This window comes from Pithys albifrons, chromosome 8 (genome assembly GCF_047495875.1).
Source record: "Pithys albifrons albifrons isolate INPA30051 chromosome 8, PitAlb_v1, whole genome shotgun sequence".
Lineage (NCBI taxonomy): Eukaryota > Metazoa > Chordata > Aves > Passeriformes > Thamnophilidae > Pithys > Pithys albifrons.
Genome location: NC_092465.1, coordinates 5,424,141 through 5,446,478, shown reverse-complemented (window position 1 = coordinate 5,446,478; position 22,338 = coordinate 5,424,141). Strand labels below are relative to the sequence as shown.

The window sequence follows — 22,338 nt, the reverse complement described above, 5'->3', positions numbered from 1 at the left end:
TGTTTTACAATTCCATTTTTATACTTCAACACCTGAGTCTTTAGACTGAATACTTACTTATATGCTCCCTTTTCTAAGATGCAGTTTAATTCACAAAGACATGAATGAAAAGCATTATTGATTATAAAGTATATATATGTGTGACATATTCTGCTGTTCTGCACAAGATTTAAGTAGAATCAAAGCAAATAAGTTAGAGAGAAGAAAACAAACAGGGAATAAATTCAAACATTTAAGGCGGGTATAATAATAAGGTAGAGCTGCTCAGAAATACTTACCAAGGAGAGAGGCTCCACAGGTTCCTCCGTTCTGGCAGTAGTTGTAGCAATGGTTTGTTTCACACCTTTCCCCAGAGTAACTTGGCCAGCAATGACATCGAGGATCCCCCTTCTCGTTTATGATGCACTTGCCTCCATTTTCACAGGTTAATTTACAGGTGTCATCTGCAGCAAGAGCACACACAGAGTGGTTCAACCACCCCCGGTCATGGAACTGGCAAAACAACCTCGTCTCTCACACAGAGCTACAGATCTCCACCAGTGAGGGGGGGAAAGCACTTTTCAAAATGGAGAAAGTTCAACTATCACTTCTGTTTCAACAGTGCTAGGAAAACCCAACCCACTCAGGAGCCCATATGCCCTGGAAAGGCTGTCAGGAGCTGCAGTGTTGGTGGGAGCTGGCACTGAGCTGGGGGTGTGCATGGCACAGCCAGATGGTTTCTCAGGGAAGGCGACCTCCCTAGGAACTAAGCTAATAATCATAGTATGGATTCCTCTTTGAAACTAGAATTCCTACTTAGTTTAAGAAGTAGAAAATTGAATGTTGGTTTCACCTGAGGGACCTCAGAATACTTCAGAGTCACTTTCTGGTGACCTCAGCCTTTTTCTATTAGGTTTTTTGGATCTCTCTTCCACTCTTTGTATTAACTAGCAGCCTTCTTAACTAAGCTTTATCCAAAATATTTAAAAGGAAGTTATTCAGCCTTTAAATCCTCCTCGAAAATTTGTATTTGTATTCTAACTTGTTGCTCCTAAATCATATTTTCTGATTATTTCTTTTTCTTGTCTGCTCAGACTGTAAAGTCACTGAGCAGGGGCACTGCCTGCTGATGGCACCATCTTAGTGGTGAGGTGTGAGGTGACACAAATTCTGATCAGGCCAGACTCAATCTTTCTCTAAAGCTGTTTCACAATTAGAGTTGTACCTCTCTTGGAAACACTTTGAAAAATAAACCTGTATTCATTTCAGTGCACAGGATATAAAATCATCCAATGATACCAACAAGAAATTAATTATAGACTAGCACACACCCAATGCTCAAACATCCAACTAACTGTAATCCTAAAGGAAGAGACAAGTACCTTTCCAGCCCAAAACATGCTCTCAGCAATGAGACCTCTCATTTCTCATATAGTAAAATAAATTTTGTGAAGCCAGACTGCTTCCTATCTAATCCAGTATTTAGCCTACATGGCTTTAAACAAGAGAAACACCCCAAGCACTGAGGACTCTTTAGTAATACATTCACCAGTTGCAGGTGTTTGGCTGAATTCATCTGGTTCAGTCAAAAAACTAACAAAAAAGAGTCAAGGTTCCCATTTGTCCCATACTTGTTGAGGTCCCATGCTGACTGGGATCAAACCCAGATAAACAAAACTTCTGGGAACTGCCACCTGCCGGGTAGTTGCACCTCTCTCAAATTCAGATGAAATTAGACAGTAAATCTAAAAGTTACTGTAGTGGACTGACCGGCACATCACTAATTCATGGGGTTTTCTTACAATAAAAATATGAAATCCTGTTTGCACTTAATTTTTCAGTATCCACCCTGGATCCATCTGCTGTAATAAAGCCACAGGATATTTGGGAGTTTGAGGACACTTTGGTGCTTTATTTATTTGGGTGGTTCATTAAATTCTTTGATGTTCCATGAACCATTCTTTGGTTACTCATTATAGAAGTTGTTTGAATGGATAATGTAGCAGATCTTATTGGAGAGAAGGTCCATTTTTGTTTTGCTTATTTTATCTGTTTTACTTATCATTAGTCATGAGTTTATGGAGCAGAACTTGGTAAAAACAGAATAAATAACAGTGAATGCAGAATACTGCTCATTTTTATGAACTGTTCTGATAGTACATTAAAAACATGCTTTTCTAGACCAGTTCCACAGAAATAAGATATAAAATTTGAAAAAAAAAGGAAATTACTACTGATTTTGTTCGCTATATTTTAAACTCAAGATTTCCAAGAATTCTATTATGAAACAGAGAAAAGTTACTTCAATATTTTTGGACTTTAAAGAAACTAAGAAATAAGATTGAAAGATGCAATAGATAAGCTGGTTTTAAAATACTACACTTGACTTTACCAATACAGAGGTTTTAATGCTGCTTTGTTGTCTGAAAGTAAATACAAGAAACAAATTGCACTTGCAGATTCATATCAACTGAGTACAAAAGGAGATCAGATCCTTTTGTGTAGGAGACATGAGGAAAATGGTCCCAAAGGAGAAGTCAGAAAGAAAAAGAATACAAGAGAGAAACACAGAAGAATTGATAAAAAAGCTGAATACAGTTAATTTGAATTACTGAATAAAGACCTCTGAAAGGAGGGCTGGGAGCAGCTCTAGCATGTACACACTTTGGGAAAAAAAAGTTTAAAAAAAAAAGTAAAATCAAAAAAGTTTCTCTTTGGACTCAGCTCCGTGCTGCTCTGAGCTTGCTGGAACTTGGGCTCAAAGATCTCTCAGCTGCTCTTCTCACTTCTAAAATGAAAGAAGTAAATAATTTCACTTGTTATCCAACCCCTAGCCAAGCTACTGGATCTCTCTAACATGAAAGATATGAAAGGATTGCAGGTTATGTAATTTTATATATTCTCTCCCAATCTGGTTATTAGTGTCCTGCTGTCTTGATTTGCCCATTTCAGTCTTAATATACAGCTAATAAAGAATCAAATAATTTTGATTTGCAAGTTTTCTTTTTTTATTCTCAGTATGACTGTTTGACACAAACATTAATGGATTTTGGCTTATCTGCTCCATCTTTGAGTCTTTCCTTTTACTGAAAGCAAAAGGAATTTCTTACAGAGAAAAAAACACTGATAAAACAGCAAATCAAAGCTCTGTGAACTCTACTGGTATTTTCACTCATTCAATTTTTTGATATTCCATCCCTCTCCCCCAATGACACAGACACACACATCTTTTATTGGCATTTCTATAACAACCCTTTCTTTTTTGAGAAAAAGGCATCTTACTTTTTTGCTATTTTCTCCCTTTGGAAATACCCACCAATTGCTGGACTAGACAAGTTAAATGGAGAGATGATGCTGCAGAGCACAAGGTTCAGGACCTACATTCTTTGGAACGAGAACAGATTCCCTTCCCACAGTGGAAAATACTCATCTTATGGGGCAGAAAATTTGCTCTTGCCACCCTTTGGAAAAAGGTGTGGCTCATCTTTTATAGAGGTGAATGCACTCACTAAAGACTCAGTGCAGAGTTCTAATGTTGTGGTAAGGTTTTATAAATCTTCCTCTCCCTACAGATGGAAGTCTTAATACCTGCCAATTATCCATATGCTGAAATGTAGCAGAACATTGTTATCCCCAAATTTTGTCTGGATGCTGTAAGAGAGATGCTACTCTCTGTTTTCCCTTCACAATTTTTTTTCTTTCAAAAATGTTTTCTTTACAATTTTAAAACAGAAGAGAATGGCAAAGAAAAGGATGCACAGTGAGTAAAAAATTACTGATACCCATTTTCTTATTTTCTGGGGAACACAAATTCCAACAGCAAGCCCTTTGTAAATAGAGCAGATATGCTGTGAACAAATATTTTAATTATTTTTCAGATCAGAAGCAGATTTCTGTGTGACCCCAGTTCTATTTGATATCTAGGAAGGCTGAAAGCAGGACAACCCCCCAAGAAGATAGCATGGCTTGAACTGTCACAGCTTTTGCTCCCTGGGGCAGCCTTTGTGGGTGAAACAGAAGGTACATGGGGATTAATCTCTCCATCTCCAGCCCAAACATTTGCTCTGCCTTAAATCTCTGTATGCAGTGGGCAAGTCCTCACAGAAACATGTGGGAGGAAAGAACATGATCAATGAAATGTTTCATCTCTGTTCGGAAGCAACATCGGATCTGAGTCTGTGTAAGTTTTACTCAGGCTTTTCATTCAGCCAAGAGAGCAGAAATATTCATCTCTTAATAGGAACATGGAGCTCCAGAACAGGGAACTCCTGGAAGTGTTCATCACTCTTGCTCACTGAGCTGTGGTACACATTGTCTTCCTCCAGTGCAAGTCTCTCCATTTCCATCCTCTTGGTACACTTGTAGCTTCAATGTGCTACAGACAATTAGATACAAGAAACCTCATGGATGCAAATCCAGGAGTCTCTTTTAGGAAAATGAAATTGGACTCTGCCCACTGGAAAACTAAAGGGTAGTTTTAAGTTCTAAACAAAGTCCAGCCTGCTATGGTCAATAAATAAACCACAAAATCCTGTGCTCTGTCAGTCACAATCATCTGGGGGAAAATGAGATGGAAGCTGATCTTGGAACACACAGGAGCTTGGCTTTATTTTGTAATTAAAACATTCTGAATGATGCAACACACATATGCTGTAAGAATTCTGATTTGAAAACTTGAAATCCAACCTAAAAGCTTTTTCTCATCAGTTGAGTGAGATGCTGCTGAAACAGCTGTTGGAGCATTCAGCCTTACAGAAAGCCACTGAGTAATCAATATTTAGCACTCTTCAAATGGGACTCATGAAGAAAAAGCAACTTCATGGATCAAGCTAGTAGCAATATTGTGCAGAATGTTAGGACAGCTAATTTTCTTCTGTTAACACATTTTAAAAGACTCAAAACACTTAAAGGCACAATAATCCTATCATGAATGTTCAATAAACTGCCTTTTCCTATTGCAACGTGAATTCTCTATTATTCAAAAAACAGTTTAGTTCCACTAGTTCTTGATATCCACAATTACTACTAATTTTTGAAAGTAAAAAGTTTCTTACATGACATGAAACAGCTACTGTGCAAGGACAAAACAACTTGGACACTTCCCTTCTGTTGCTACATGAATGACATCCACTACAGGAGACTCAAATCCTGAGTTTTCAGATCTGTAAATTAGTGGCAGCTTTTTGCTGAACACGTAAGATACAATGTCTATATCTCACTGTAACCCATCTACTACACAGCAATTGCACTGTGGTCAAACCAGGAGCAAACCAAAAGAACACAGCAGTGTAAAAATGCTTCCCAGATACTCATGGCTCAAATTACAATCCTTCAGGATTTTGGTCTTTTATGGACAAACCAGACCATCAAAATCAACAGGAATATTTTGACTGACTTTGAATCGGGATGTTCTTGCAGACCAAAAAGAAAGTATGACTTTGTAACCTCCTTTTGGATTTTTAGGTCTCCTTTCCACAAAGTACAGCCAAGTAAGGCAGGAATTTCTGTTCTGAGTTACTGACATCCATACCTGTGCCAAAAATGCTCTGAGATAGCGAAGACAATATAATGGTACATTTAAATAAGTTGAATGTATGGGGAATATTTCATATATGTTTTCTAGATCTTCACCAGAAAGGAACAAAAGACTGCAGCTCATAATATTTTATTCCATACTGTATAACTTTGTAAAATAAAAGAACCTGGTTTATAAATTGACTTGTCTTTTGTTTACAGGCTATTAGTGACCTATTAATGGCAAACAGGCTGTAATTATAACTTTAATTATAAACCTGCATTAATTCAAGGTGCTGATCTTGAGGTCAACTCTGATCTTTCCTGGAATCTCTGCTGACCTTTGGAAGCCTAAGAGGAGTGTCAGCATGAGACAAACATTTAACATCCACTTAATTTTTTTAAAAATAAATTAAAATAGTGCAAAAATATACACTTGGTTAGAATGCTACAATACAGAGGTTTTCCCAATTCACAATTTATAATCTGTGAGGCTACAAAACCTGCAATCTACTATTACAAAAATAACATACTAGAAAAAAAAAATTACAAGACAGCCTATGCTAGACATTACTTGAAATATAATTCTAAACAAAACAGCCTAAGAAACACTTATTCAGCAGCTCTTTAAATAGTCATAACAGATATTGCAGCTGTGGGAAGGTACTGAAAATTATCAATATATTAAAAATGCTTCTCTAGGCATTTTCTGCCTAGCCATAAAAATTTATAACCAGCAGTGAAGTAATTTAAAAGCCTCTTCACTTCTTTCTCTAACAGAGACACACCTTCCCCAGAAACATTACCAGGCATAATCCTTTGCCCCATTAGCAAAACTGTAACGTTGCTGAAATTACGGCTCAAATTACTGCAATTCAGCAGTGAAAAACAACATTCTTTTACCTGGCCATTCTTTAACACCTAAGGAGTAACTCTGGGTAATTGGAAATAATTTTTGGGTGGTCCTGTATCAGCAGAAAATCTTGACAAGACACTTGGAGGGGCAGGGAAGGTGTTTAGACCAATTTGTATCAAGAGTTGGGCAGCTTTCCTAATAACACACTGTAAAGCACTAAAAAGTTCTGTTAATTCAGTCTTTGAAGACTAGGCAGGAGAGATTGGTGAGATTTTCTCTGTAGAGTTATGACATTTCAAGTAAATTAATTTAATTGCTAAATTAAGCACTTTAAGTATCAAGGATCTCACCAAAATATCTACCACTTACACTTCTGAGCCTGAAATTAGACATCAGAAAAACATCCTACTATGTATAATACACATAAGAAATACTACTCTGTGAGTTCTAGAATATTTTAAAATTCAAGCTGCCTAATAATTCATTCTAGCAATCTGACCACCTTAGATTCAGCCTAAAATAAGAGTGAAAACAATATTTAAAGTACTTAACAATCTTCTGTGGAAAAAGAAGATTTTTCCCACACTAAAATAAAGCAAGAACTTAGAAGCACTTTGCCCAGGAATTCTGGTTTCCCGTGTCTTGATATTAGTCATTATAGATGTTACCAAAAATTAAAATATTTCAGTTTCTTTATTTCTTTGTCAGTTACTTCAAAGCCATTATGATTTGCTAAGTTGCTCTCATTTCTTTTGACTATTGCTGCAGTGGAAGCAGAGGTGGTTCTTGATGGTCTTTAAGGTTTTGGTTTTTTTCTCCTAAATGCCTCATGTTTATTTTGGGATCCAGAACAGCTCACAGCTTTTCAAGCTTCTTTTGGTCAATATGAGTACTCATTCACTTTTAAATATCATCTTCTATTAGTTCAGCTGAACCCTTATTTTTTATTTTGATGAACACTGGTGGTTTTTGATGAATAGGGTGGGTTTTTTTATCAGGAACTTTGCTTCTCCACATTTCCTTTCCATTTCAGCTAAGTCATGTGTGTACTGAACAATATTACAAAACTAGACTTGCAAAGCCTTTTGCAATGACAAAAACTGGCCAGCTGTTTATTTTCTGGTTCTCAAGCAGTTTTCAATACCTACCTAAGAGGCTTTGATCAATGCATGTTCCATTCATCAATGATTTTCCTTCTGGACAAGCACATGTTGCACCAGAAGGGTTGAGCAAACAAATGAATTCACATGTCAGGTCCAAGCATGGATTAGGCACTGTTTAAAAAGATAAAACATTAAAAATATTGGGTTTGGGGTGTTTTTTAGGATTTAGAACTTTAGATAAGATAAATAATGAAATATAAAAATCCTGATACACTTCCAATTTCCAGGATATCAACAACATAAAGTCCATTTACACACTCACTCAAACAGCAGTGCAAGACTCACAGAAGGATGGAATTAATTCCAGGAACAAAAACTGTATTGGTAATATGGAGTAAAAACCACATCTGCTTTTGGCTAGATATGTTTGCATTCAGCTCTCTTCTAATTTTTTTATATCTCATTACATTGCAGGTACAAAAGGCATTTGTGTACACATTTGTGCAATGTCCTTTCAACTGAGCGAAACTCATCAAACAACCTAAATCAAACTCATATAAAGATATATAATGAAATCTAGTTTCAGTTTGTGCAGCAGGCTCTGACTCGTATTTATACAATCAGATTATTCCCCTCAGCCTCCCACCCCAGGTGAACGTGCTCAGTGCTGAGGCTGAGGGAATTATCCTTACTCACAGTCCATTTGTTTGTAACGGTGAAAAATCAAGGCACTTTTTGCTTTCTCAACATCCACACTCAGATACTCCACGAGGCTCCTGCCAAACTTGTGCACTCGAAATGCACCATTTTTAGGACCTGCTCCATAGATGTAATCCTCAAAAATGTCGATTCTATGTGGATGCAGCAAACCTTGAATAAAGATGGATAATAAATACAAATACATAGTCAAATAATAAATACCTTTGTTTTAATAACAACTTCAATTGCATTTCTATGATTATGACCTGAAAACATTTCTATTCAGATAGCTGGTTTTGTACCCACAAAGGCTGAGTTGAAACAAGCAATCTGCTTAAAAGGAACTCTTCCTACACTGCAAGCTAAAATCTCAAGCTTTGTATTACTTTTTCACACAGTTCAGCTTCAGAAATTGGTTGATTATTGAAAAGTAGGGAAACTCTATGCGTACAACCTGTTAATTACAACATACTTAGGTACAACACATTAACTAGAAGTATGTCACATGGAAGAAACAGGTAATTTTGCTTTAAATCAAAGAAGTTACTTCAGCTCCCTCAATATATTTGAAATGCTGGGGTTTGTACTACACATCTTTTAGTAAATTAATGCAAAATAAATTGTTTACCAATTCCTCATTTTAAGAGTTATGAGGGCCTATTAGACAACCTATTGTGATTTCCTATGCCCAGCTGGCTGTAGAATTTCACACATTTATCCATGTAACAAGGCAATGGCTTCTGAGTAAAACTTCTTTGCCAGAGCTGCATCTCTCATTGAAGCCACAAAGACACAGAATCTATCATTCCTTGGGTTACTTTGTTCCTGCTGTTATCTCTATTTACACTGAAACTGGCTTTGTTTTGCATTTATTTAAGTTCAACTGTCAGGCTTTATTTCTTCCTACTGTTTTTTCATGCTATCAATACTTGGTACTCAGTATTTTATTGCAATACATATATATTTACTAATTCTAATTCATTATTTTATTCTTGTTTAATTAAATGGGTTGAAGCTTATACTTTCATTGCAAAGCAATTTCCAAACCTCCCCAATTTCCCTTTGGTTCTGTTAGAGGAGGTTGTAGGCACATCCCTGCACTCAAAGGCATCTTTATTCAGATGACTATCTTCATGTATATTGAACCAAGTTGTGGAATAATATGCTTAAACTCCAAAATACAATGATTTAAATCTGGTCCTGCTCAATCTGGATTATGGATGATCTTTCCTAGTATATTCCAGAAGACCCTGGTGAATTCTGGGCAGTTGGTGAACACACTCAGTAGCCCCAGATGTAACATCACCCTGGTGAAACCCTGGCACCAACTGCCCACTAAGCAGTTCTCCCCAAAAGCCTGCTATCAAATATTCTTTTTGTAATGTGTTCTCTCTCTTTTCTACTCATAAATTGTTACTCAAAAAAGTTAAAATGCCAACATGCAATTCTATAAAAATAAAGTCTGCTTGACTAGAATCTCTTTTCTTATCAAGGGAACTTTCCTCATTCAGATTCTGTTAGGAGAATTCTGTGATTACTTGCTGACCTGAAAGCCTGTTATTTCTCCCAGAATTGATTCAGATCAACTGCTCTACAAATACTACAGTTCCTGTTCAATGCAGACGGCTCTAATTTCTTAGTCAAGCTTCTCCTGTTGCTGTGTAAGCCCAAGTGAGACCAAGCCTAAATATTAACCACAATATTATTCTATAATACCCAAGCTAAAGATTACATAACAAACTTAGGGATTTTCATATATCATGGAATCTTTGCTCTCTGAAATTAATTTTATTAGATTATCCTTAAGCTAAAATTCTCTTCTCTTAAATATCTATTGGTTCAGGTAATATCTGAAGTATTGTCTAACAAAAGGAATAAATATTTCTTAATAATGACTGGTTTCTGCTGACAGTTTCCCTGAATAGTGAAACTTCAGGCAGATGGAACAGAATAGGAATCATGTTGAACAAAAGCTCTCCATACCTTGTTTGGTGCTCACAGACACCACAGAATCAGAACCATCAAAACGAACACTGCCAATGATGGACAATTCAAAGTCAGCCCAGAAGAGGCGCTGACTGAACTGATCAACCACGAGACCTACAAGGAAGATAAAAAGTTCAAACAGGTAAATAAAACCTGAAGACAAATTATTATTTTTTATGTGACTGTACATTTTTATATCATTCATATCCTTGTGTACACAAAATATGGTGACAATGTTAAAAATGCGTGTGGAAACCAAGGAGAACGAAATGTAACACTGCCCACCTTCAGCCTTCCCCTTCGGGCAATCATGGGGGTTTTTTTACTTTCTTTAACTCACTATGCAGAGGTCAGTACCTTTCCCACCTCATTATCCTCAGCAGGGAGGGATGAATTAAACATGGACTCTAATCCTCTAACTTGCTTTACCAACAGAAATCCATCATGGCAACAGACTTCTAAGCAGCAGCACCAACGTGATTGCATGTTAAAACCAAGATATTCAGAATTCACAGAATCTTCCTAATTTATCCTGTTTCCACAGGTATATAACTGTGTTCTTATTCTTACCACCAATACTTTACGTGCAGCAATTATCACAGATTTAAAAATCAGATTATTTGAACTAGTGCTAAAATACTTAAACAGCAGTACTGGCATGTTCATACATATTCACTTATACATGAAAAGAAAGCACAAGAGTGAGTGACTGACAGCACAAATGAGAAAAAAAGGTAGATAAAAAATTGTAACTACCCAGCCCCTAAGCAATAACTAAATAGTTAAATCAAGTAGCCTGTGTTTCATAGAGGATGATTAAATGATCATTATGCCATTTTAGGTCATGTCAAAAAATTCAGCCTGAAAAAGTACTTGAACCATAAAATAATTTCATTCTGAGCTTTTGAAGTTGCAGTGTATTTTTAATAAGAATAGGGAAAAGTATTTTTTCTTCCTATTTATATATCTGTAGGTAAGTCGGAAAAAATACATCAAAAGAAATTATACATAACAGCAAAAAATACTCTTCTTAAGGTCATAAATTAATCAGCTACAAATAGATGAGAGGAAGTAGAGAAAGTCTGACTCATAAACCAGTGAAATATGTTCACATTTGAAACTCCATTGAAGAAAAATAACCCTGGTATCAGGGATACAGCTAAAGAGAATAATTTCTGGTCAAAAACAATCCCAGAGTGTCAGTTCTGTGTGACACATGGTACCTGTAAGGGGGGATGTTTGAGAAGCAGCCCCCACTCTGCAGCTTTAAATTATCCTTTGCATTTTAATATGAATATTTAAATACCAAATAATAAATAAATAAATAAATAACATTGTCAATTTATCTTTCACACTATCAGAGATAAGACACTGGGGGAAAAGTGTTTATTTTTGTTTTATACATATAGCACTCCTGTGCAAGTAATTTCCATAGAAATCCTACGAAGTCAAGCCCAAATGCTCAAACTTTCCCTCCCACTTACTTGAAATAGAAAAGACATGTGCATTAATAAATTTATGAGTACTGTGAACAATAGTAGTAAAGTCTTATTTGGAAGAAAATATTAAAGGTTTGAATACTTTCTTTGCATTCCCTCTAAAAAGACATGAATCTGTGTGAAATATCTGACAAAAAAATTAAAAGACCCCTTAAGGATCTACTTTCTACTGTGAAGTAAAGGAATAAAAAAGCACAGAGGGGTGTCACAGGAGTGTTTTCAGGCAGTAATTACAAGAAAACACAATATTCTGGCAGGGCATTTGTGAAATTTTCTTTTTGCAAAGGCTGCTCATGTTTTGGTAATTCTGCTGATTTTTTTAATTTTCATTTTGTTCATCTTTGTAAGGTGATAGAGATCTGGTCAAATGTTTGCAAGAAACTTTTCTATATGAAATATAGAATGGAAAATTTAAGAAGAAAAGGTCTTGCAGTTCTGCTTCTTGCCACTGCTTGCATTTTCAGGTATGATTAATACTATTACTGCCAACAAAATTTAATAATTTCACTAATCCAAAAGAGAGGGCCAAAACAAGGGGGTTAAATGCCCTTTCGGTCACGAAGTGGTGATGTGCTCTGTAAGACATAATCTTTGCAATCAACCATGACAATGAGATTAAAAAAAACACAATTACAGCAATTAGGTTTAAATCTAGTGAATTGTGTATCTGACATGTTCACATTATCTTACAGAAGTTTGTTAAAAAATATGTAAACACTGACAATTATAAAATTCTGTTTTATTTTAGTCTGAACAATCAGAAGCTTCTTACTGAATTTATTATTGACTATGTATGTTATTATTATAACTCTTGTGCTTGCTCTCCACAAAGCTTTCCCTGTCACATATGTAACTTCTTCAGTTGATATATTTTAATCTAAACATGTCAATAGAGTGTTTCCTTTAAGGATTGAGCCCCTCAGTTCAGAAAGGATATTGAGGTGCTGGAGCAGGTCCAGAGAAGAGCAACAAGGCTGGTGAAGGGACTGGAGCACAAGTGCTGTGGGGAGAGGCTGAGGGAGCTGGGGGTGTTTAGCCTGGAGAAGAGGAGGCTCAGAGGTGACCTCAGCACTGTCTAGAACTGCCTGAAGGGAAGTTCTGGCCAGGTGGGGGTTGGTCTCTTCTCCCAGGCACTCAGCAATAGGACAAGGGGGCACGATGGGCTCAAGCTCTGCCAGGGGAAATTGAAGTTGGAGAGCAGAAATAATTCTTTGCAGAGAGAGTGCTCAGGCACTGGAATGGGCTGCCCAGAGAGGGGGTGGATTCACCACCCCTGGAGATTTTTAAATGCAGATTGGACGTGGCACTGAGTGCCATGATCTAGTAAATGGACTGGAGTTGGACCAAGGGTTGGACTTGATGATCTCGGAGGTCTTTTCCAACCCAATCCATTCTATGGTTCTATGATTCTATTCTATAATTTGCATAAACACCACCATAAACCCACCTTAGCACATGACTTAACTATAGGTTAAAATATCATACACATTGCTGTGATATTGGAAGCTTCTGAGCTGCTTAGATACTCAGGTATCTCCCCTTGAAAGAATCCTATTTCACCAGAAATGCTTACCAAAGTTGGACAACCCCTAACTTGCAATAATAATAATAAATTATCATTTTAAGCCTGGAGAAACAACAAATATTGGGTAAGAAAATGGGTCACAACAAAATAATCTGCAGTTTCAAGACAGGACACTACCATTTACGAGACACATTTCATTCTGAATTTATGACTTCCTTTGCTGTAAAAATTACTTTTATGCTGCCAATGGAGTCTTAAATGCAGTTCACAAGATCTCAACAAGTACTGTCAAGCTTCAAAATAGTTCTAGCTGAAATAATTAAGTTGTTGCTTTTTTGAGCACCTAGGCCTTGTTTTGTACTATTTGCAGTGTATTCAGGAAAGTAACCAGAACAACCTGTGAGATTGCAAATGCATTCTTAAAAAAGTGTTTCTCACCACTAACTGTTGTTCCCTTAATTGCTTTTGCTTGTTCAGTAGTATTGAAGAAATAACATTTTAACTGATTGTATACAGTACTTTGTACTGATTTGTTAAACCATGTTAAGCTTTGTTACAAAAGTTAGTCTTTTTAAGGTGTATTATTTGAAAACAGAACCAGAAGGCTGAATAGTAACTGCATATGAATGAACACATATTGCAAAAAGTTTTAGGGTTTGGTTTGGTTTGTGTTGGGGGTTTTTTGTGTTTGTTTTTTTTTTTTCTGTTTCTTTGTTTTTTGGCATGGGGGTGTTCTTTTCTCTGGAAAATGAGAAATTGAAATCTACAGTGAGTTACCAAGTGTATTTAGGAAAAATTATAAGCCATATACCTGTGGGTCTTTGTAAGTTCTTCTGAACCAATATCCTTCTCAAAGTACCATCCATAGATGATTCCTCTATGTGAGAGCGATCCCCAATAACCGTCCAGTACATCATCCTAAAAGTATTACACATAAAAGTTAGGCAGAATGTCTATACAGAAACTCAAGGCACTTCACACATACTAAATTATTATGAGCCTTTCAACCTCGCTGACAGATGGGAGAGAACTGATCCTGGATTGCTTACAGCTAAACTGGGCAGGAGGGTTAAGTAAATGACTTGGAAAAGTTTAGACATTTGTAGGCATCATAAATTTCTCTTCCTCTATTTTGCAATTTTGCCTGAACGACCAAAGGAGGGAAATGTTGCAACATACATACCCTCTTTTAGGATTTACAGCAATTGCATATGGTTCTCCTGCCATGCTTGTGAGGAGCCTGGTGCAGTTGGGCCCGTTCAGTTGCCCAACATTGATGGAGTATCTCAGACTGGTCCAGTGGGTTGTGTAGTAGCTGAACCAGTGCATTCGGGAATGGTCAGTCCAGTAAATATTGCCAGTCACCCAATCCACAGCAATGCCCCTGGGCCTTTTGAATTCTGGACACTGAAAGGAACAGATGTCACAGTCAGATTGATGGAAATGATCTTTTGTAGCAGCTGCACTGCCACAGATTCAGGTTATTTTACAGTTAAGTAACTTTTTGTTTAATACAGTGAAAAACGCTGCAATGGAAGGACAAACTCCACCTGCAGGAGGGCAGCTCTAAGGGGTCTGCTGACAGTTCTAAGTCAAGGCAGAAGAGCAAGTCAATGGTTCTAAATTGTTTTTTCAAGGCTACCTACATTAAGAAAAAGGCACTTTAGCATCAGCAACCTGAACGATTGATAATGAAGCAAATAAATGTTACAGACTGCAATTCAAAAGGAAAGGAAATATTAAATACAGCTATTATATTGCACGCAGAGATATGGTATGATGTCTCATTCCAAAGCCCTCAGTGAAAAACACTGTGGAAAACACAAGGAGAAAATCACATTAGTATTTTCCATAGTGATTTTAGCCCACTTTGATGCTAAATACAATGTACTGCAACTATAAGAGAAATTGGAGTTTGAAGCCTAATCACCTTTTATAGGTTGCACATGGGAGGGACCTGCACAACTACAGACCATGCCAGCTTGATAACTTCTGATCAGAACTGCTGTCTATTGTAAACTCTGGTTGCAAGGCAAAGAACTAATAGCAAAAAGGAAAAGTGGGAGGGAAGCTGCAGTAACAGCTTGGATTTGCAAACCATTTTGGTACAATGGTAGATTATAGAAAAAATTTCATCTCCTGAACTTGGGTTTGACTGGAGAAATCATGTCACACATGCAGCAGGAACCCTTCACTTTGCAATGCTTAACAGGAAGACTAAATGACAAATCTAATGCATAGCACAAGCAGATGTGAAGCAATATTTTATCTTATTCACTTTACAGAATTTCTTGGTAGGGAATTGCTTTGGAATAACATATATGTTTTATTTTTCCTTAAAATAACTTCATTAAAATAATAGAACAGTAAAAGTAAATGAAAAGCAGTATTTCTAGAAAAATTTCAGACTTTTTTAATGCAAAAGATAACATTTTCCTTGCCAGATGAGCATCCCAGTAGGTGCAGTGGTTCACCAAGCCACCATTTGTATTATGTAAGTAGGATTGTTTAAAAACCCCAACCAGCCAACTCCAGAAAGAGGGTTTCCTAAGGGCATAACCACCTATAGCTCTAAGGGAAAATCATAAATTAGTGCTATTTAAAGAACACAGTCTAGGAATAGTTTGCATTCCCAGGGATGCACTGCATTCCAGGCATTGGGAGAATCCCTGGGGCTAAATCACAGCAGTGCTTAAGGGTCCTTGTTAAGCTCCCACAGCACTGGGGCTGGGGCAGGCTGCTAATATCTGACTGAACACACCACAAACCCTGTTTCCCCTCCTATCATATGGTGCAATTATTTTAATGTTCGGCTTTTTGTCCTCTTCCATAAAAGAAACAGCATTTGAGTTTAAGTGTGAGGTCACTCTGTGTTGAGTATTCACCTCAGATGACTTGTACCTCTCTCTCCAAGGATTCTGCCAGTCAACAGCTGCACCAGTTATCACCAACTCACTTAGACTGTCTGAACTCGATTGGAATTAAATCCTCTTCTCCATCTGTCAATAAACTCTTAAGAGTTGATATTTACTGCTTCCTTTAATGCTTCAATTTATACCAGGCTTAAACCCCTTTTCACAGGAAAACAGGAGAGCTGCTCAAAGCTATTCTCTGAGGAAGGCTCTTGATATGCTAATTCCATGGAGCAATTTCAGTTGAGATAGATTTTTGCATTAATGTAATTACCTGAAAATGCAGGTGACTTTGTTCAAGTTTACTGTCCTGATTTACATATCAAAGTCTAGATATAAAAGTTATAATGCAACCTTTGAGAACTTATCCATTAAAAAACTTGGGTGAAAATTAAGAAATTCTCAAGCTTTTTAAAAACCAAATTTCAGTGACAATATTAAAGCAACACTATAAACCCCATTAACCTATTGATCAGTTATATATAAGGGGAAAATATTTGAATATTAATGAGATGATGCTGGGAAATAACTGAATACATGTACAATACTGAGTACAATGAGAAGTCAATTTTTCACAAATATAATTAAGTACTATCTGATACAATCTGTCCATTTTTCACATACAGATTTGAAAAAAGCTTTGTGTGGCTTGGATCAAGCATTGTCTTGCAGAACTACTTGCACTGAGGGGATAGGAGACCATGGTGTACATACACCATTTTTTCAATAATTTTGAAGTGAAAGGGAAGTGACTAAAGAGTATTCTTGAAAAACAGAAACAGAGATATGAAAAGGAAAAAGCATTTCAGTACATTAGAAAAATAGTAATTCTAGGAATATTTTATCTTTATTAGTTTAAACAGGAGACAGTGAGAAATCACCTGTGAAAAATTCAATCCCTGGACTACAAAGAAATCTCGAGGAGCTTAAGGTGAATTTTTTGGACTTGCAATGAAGCACACATGAATTAGAGAGGTGGAGGGTCATCAGAATACTCTTATCAGATGCAAAATGCATCTGCATATTATCCCCTCCAAAAGAAAATAAATAAATAACAACTCCACTCCTCAACACTAATTTCACAAAACTTTACAAGTTCATTATTTTCTAAAGAAGAACTCAATGTAGAGATCTGTCTGTTGGGATTTCTTAGGCACAGGAATCTACCACCGTAGAATTACTCCACATCTTCAATACCAGCATCCTTCTGCAAAACTCAAATGACATAAGTGACCCAGGAAATGCCAGGAATTATTTCCTCTTTCAGATCTACTTTACATACACCTTCTATCAAAAAATACAAACTCTTCTGCTGGGCAAGTGGAAAGGATGTCTCTCATATCCCTGCTATCACACAGAAATGTATCTTCAGTGTTCATGACTGTTTACACCCTCAGGTTTTTTGCCCTGGTGGTGCCAAAGGTCAGGCATGTCATTCATTTGGAAAGGAAATATCCTTGGATGGAATATACTTAGAAGTGGTTTCAGATGTGTATGAAATATAGATGAAAGATTAGGCTACTGTTGCTACTACTGGTTATTCTGCTGGTTATATAAAAATATTCATGTGTTATGTAAAAATATCCACTGTTCCCTCTCCTAAGCTGAAGCAAAAACTGAGCAGCCAAAGAGGTGTTCTTTCTAAGTGGATTTATTACTAGCCAAGAAAAAACTGAAAACTTAACTCTATCAGATTAAGAGTAAAAAACACAAAATCTAAATTTACAGCATTATACAAACACTCATTTGAAGACCACATTGTTATCTTCAGTTCAGCACTATCACTTCCTAGGGAATTTTGTATAAATACATTAGGTAAAATGAGTATCAATCTGCATTTGTTTTATTTCAAGTAAAGACCACTTGAAGTCACTCTAGCTTAGAAAAATTCGCACTTGTGCTGTAAAGTGCAAACTTTCATTTATGCTTATTCAAAAGGAGATATGCACTTTAACATATAAAGGAGTAAATACTCACTGTTCTAATTGTTATAACTTTGACAATTTTATTGTCTATATTGTTGCTATAGTAACTGAGCTTGTCTTTTGCCTATCTACATTTTCTGTCTTCCAAGGATTTTCCATTCATGCCTTTCTTCTTAAATATCCCTACTATATTCTCTCTTTTCACTCTTAAAACTTGAGAGCATACAAACTTTCTAAGCTTTTAATATACTGGTTTTTTCACTGCAGAAAAGTTTTTTAAATACTACAGTCCAGTTCTCTTAGAGACTCTCCCAAATCTGTCAGAATCTTGAATGGAGAGGCATTAGTAGACAAACATACCATTGAAATAAAATCATTCTCACACAGACATTTTAATTTTCTAAATAAGCCAGGTTATTAAAACAGAAAAATAAAACAAAAGAAATTTGTATCATTTAACCTTTAATTTGGGTCACTTACTATCAAGCCACTGCTACTTTGCCTTCTCTCTCTGTCATGAAGTCTTCTGTAGAAAATGCCTCCTGGATTAAACTGAGTGCTCCAAACAATCATATCCCCTCGAAAATATGCATCCATTCCAGTTATCCTTGAATTGTGTTCAATATGTGATATTTGCTGATGAGCATCACTGTAGTTGAATGGATATGCAAAACCCAGGATGTCAGTGTCATTAGCAACATAGAGAACTTGATCTTCAGAGCCTAGGGATTATTATAATGAAACAAAAATAAGGTAAATGTCAACTAATGCAAAATCAGTGGTTTCCACTCAAGTAGCTTTTTGGTGTTTATCTAATATAATTTCTCATGTTTTAATTATTTTCTGGTTGTTGAAGGCTGCAACCAGTCTGGACAATTAATGCAACTCTGACATCAATATACATTTATTCAGAGCTCTCCAAACAGTGTGACATTGAAGACTATCTTTTAAGGAGTATGTGATATAAGAATTTTGAATACTTTTAAGCAGTATGTAAAAAACAAGGTATTATTCATTAAGCCCATATGAATCCCATTTTTTTTATATGCATGGTATCTTTAAGGGGCTCCAAAGATATACAATACAGGAACACAGAGCTGTCAATAAACATTATTTTAAATTGCTTAATTGGAAATGGAATGATTCTATCTTTAGCGAAGGCAGTGAAGTTTTGAAATCTACTGCAACACAACCTGTGCAGTTGTTTCTTACACCTCCTTATTTCAGATGGTAAATGGACACCTGTGAATGGGCAGTACTAATGGTACCCAATTATCATCTTGATTCAGATGTTGTAAAGTGTATTAGTCATCAGAAAATGCTCTCTAGTATCCATTCATTAAGTTTTGAGAAAGTTTAAAATGTGTTGGATACATTAGAATGCGTTTGTATTACTCTTTTTATTTTCCAATTCATATCACATTTATCCATAGATATGTAATAATGTCTGTCCAACACACGTCCTCCTTATGACTATGAAACATCAAATATAATTTATTCCCCTCCTCCTGATAAACACAAAAACAAAGAGGAGTTTCATTAAAGCAAGTATCAGTGAGGGAAAGAGGGAGGCATTAACTGTATTACAATGGAAATTAAGCTTGTGAAAAATTCAGTTTTAGGATAACAACTCCCAGATTTTTAAATTACAAGCCCTCAGAATTACATCCGTGTTCCTTTAATAACAAACCATTATTCTCAATTCATAACCTTGTTTGCTCCCATGACTTTAGCAACAAGCAATGATGTTAAACATTGATAAAGTCTATATCATGTAGGAATTACTAATGAGTCACTAATATGACCTTCCTGTAGTAAATCTGCATCAAAAAATGTGGACAGGGCCTGTAAGAAACCCGACTATCTATCACCATTTAACTCCGGGTGTAGCTACATTACTGACTGCTGTGCTGCAAAGAGGGAAGGGCTGGCATTCCCATCACACAACCTGTCATGCTGCTGGGATACAAGGATACAGGATGTGCTCACTGGCCATAAGGTTCAGGTCAGGAACTGCTCAGAGCTGTGCATGAGGGTGTAGGAGAACCACTCCCTGTAACCTCAGCACCCGCTCTGTGTTGGAACACTCCAAGTCACACCAAAATCTCATCAAATTGCAGGGGAGATGCTGTGATACAGATCCATAAAGTTTATGTGATCTTTGCTCAGTCAGCTGTTTTATTGCTTGTCTCATTATTTATAAGCTACGTAATACCCAGACTTCACAATTACCTCCATTTTGTGCAAATGAACAACAGAAAAAACATCTATGTGTGTTTATTTCTTTACCTTCTCTGGACCACATCTAGGCAGCTGATTTATGTAAGAAGTATGCAATTAGCTCATTATACTTAGAAAAAACTCCACTTAAATGACTTGTGTAGAATTTCTCAATACAAAGCAAAATATTAACTCAAAATACTACTTTATGTATTCTTAAAATATGTTTCTAGGAAGGATTTGATTCTTCTCTCAAGCTTCTAAAGCTTCATGTGCTTCCATGTTTGCTAATGTGTAAACACTGTTTTTATTTGTGTAGATATTGCTAGAAATAGAAGACACTGAAATTGGAAATGGACTTTCAAATTAAGTAAGTTCATTTACATAGAGATCATTAGAATATATTGGTTACTGGAATGCAAAGTAAATCTGACTGGTTTTAGGAATTATTTCTGTGAACTATTCAGGAAATATTTATCTAAAAATAAATAGTATCTGCCACACTTTAGTGTTACCAACCATGTACACAACAAATGATTTAGTACTGTCCCTCTAATTTGATTTTTGTAGCCTTACCTTTTGCTATGCAGCTGTTATTCCTCTCCTTATAATTTTTCTCACATGCACACCTGTATGATCCCTTAATATTATTGCAGTGTTGGGAGCAGGCACCAAATACCATACACTCATTGATATCTATGAAGAAGAGAATTGTAATTTATAGACCTATAGTTAAAAGTACTATTATTCAAGATTTCTTTAATATTATTTCTGCATCCTTTATATCAATCTATCACTACTAGAACGTGAAATAAACTTTGAGAATAAAAACCCCTGCTACAATTATGTCCAACATACCTGTCTCTGGTACAGTCCAAACTACACGATTATCCTCTATTGGAAAAGCTCCTCTTTATACTATTTTCTTAAGAGTCAAACAATGATAACCTTGATAGCTCCATTGGAGTGGTCTGAACTTCTTCTCTGAACTATTGCTCACCAGTAAGAAAGTGAATTCACAACCTGTTCTCTGGGAAGGCAGATTGCTTTTATCTTTTCAATCAACCCTTTCATTATAACAACTATGTCTTTTTGCTGACCAGTATGGAAACATATATATCCAGACTACATTTGCTAAGGAAGTTTACTTTCTATCAGTTTATTTGCATTTCAATTTTGTTTTATGCATCTTCATTATTTTAAGCACCTTAAAATATTCTCATATGCCAATTTAAACACCAACCCCAATGGGCTCAGTTAAATAATCTACTGTACCCATTTATCCCTTAACTCCTCTAATTGTGTGATTTGAACCTTTTGAAATTCACAACCAATGTTAAATCTTTGATAACCTCTCAAGGTAAAATATATGAATCTACATCCTCTAAATATTTTTTCTCCCCTTAATCCCATAGCTATGGAGCAGCTTTTACTCTGCAGAAAAAAAAGTGTGATATGTATCTCCTTCTCCTGCACAGAAAACTGACCACACAGTTGAGTTTTAATACTTCACAGCGAGGAATGATGGAAAATATCTGTACCTTCACATTGTCTATTCCTCCTGTTTCTCTGAAATCCAGGTTTACACTGACACAAAAGGGATGTTTTGGTCTGATTACAATATGCATCATCTCCACAAGGGTTCACATTATCTTCACATGTATATTCTGTGACACCTAAACATAAACAAAATGTCTAAAAAAAACCCTGATAAATTTGTTTAAACTGTTAAAAATGAGATCTAAAGTAACAACAACAAATAAATTTATCATTCTTTTAAAAGAGTATCAGTAAATTTTTAGCAAATAAATGACATTACAGTTTTTATCTAAACATGCACACAAATTGACAGCATGCAATTGAGATACTACACTTCACATCAAGAATTTAATACGAAAATTTTTTGCAAATATGAAACAAAATACAATCAACTTATACTCAACTTTCATCAAAAACTTTTAACTATTTTAAAAACTACTACAGCTTGAATTGCTATAAAATTTGCCTTTCTCTTGTGGCATAGAATTACCTCCTTTTTTTAACTAAAAGAAATAACCTTACTAAAATAACTTTATTAAAAAAAATAAAAACCAAAACTTTTTTGCACAGATGAATGTCTT

The 22,338-nt window shown here is 35.9% G+C and overlaps 1 protein-coding gene across 1 annotated transcript in view; it reads right to left on the bottom strand.

Annotated features, from left to right (window-relative positions):
• The window catches only part of LRP1B (LDL receptor related protein 1B), a 312,472-nt gene that overhangs the window by 36,543 nt on the left and 253,591 nt on the right, over positions 1-22,338 (bottom strand). The window contains exons 72-80 of the mRNA XM_071562122.1: positions 21,760-21,894; positions 20,795-20,914; positions 18,479-18,720; positions 14,345-14,568; positions 13,973-14,079; positions 10,135-10,251; positions 8,149-8,322; positions 7,498-7,623; positions 279-443 (exon numbers count right to left, since the gene is read on the bottom strand). Of these exons, the coding sequence (XP_071418223.1) occupies positions 279-443; positions 7,498-7,623; positions 8,149-8,322; positions 10,135-10,251; positions 13,973-14,079; positions 14,345-14,568; positions 18,479-18,720; positions 20,795-20,914; positions 21,760-21,894 (1,410 nt within the window). The remainder of the gene's footprint in view (positions 1-278; positions 444-7,497; positions 7,624-8,148; positions 8,323-10,134; positions 10,252-13,972; positions 14,080-14,344; positions 14,569-18,478; positions 18,721-20,794; positions 20,915-21,759; positions 21,895-22,338) is intronic.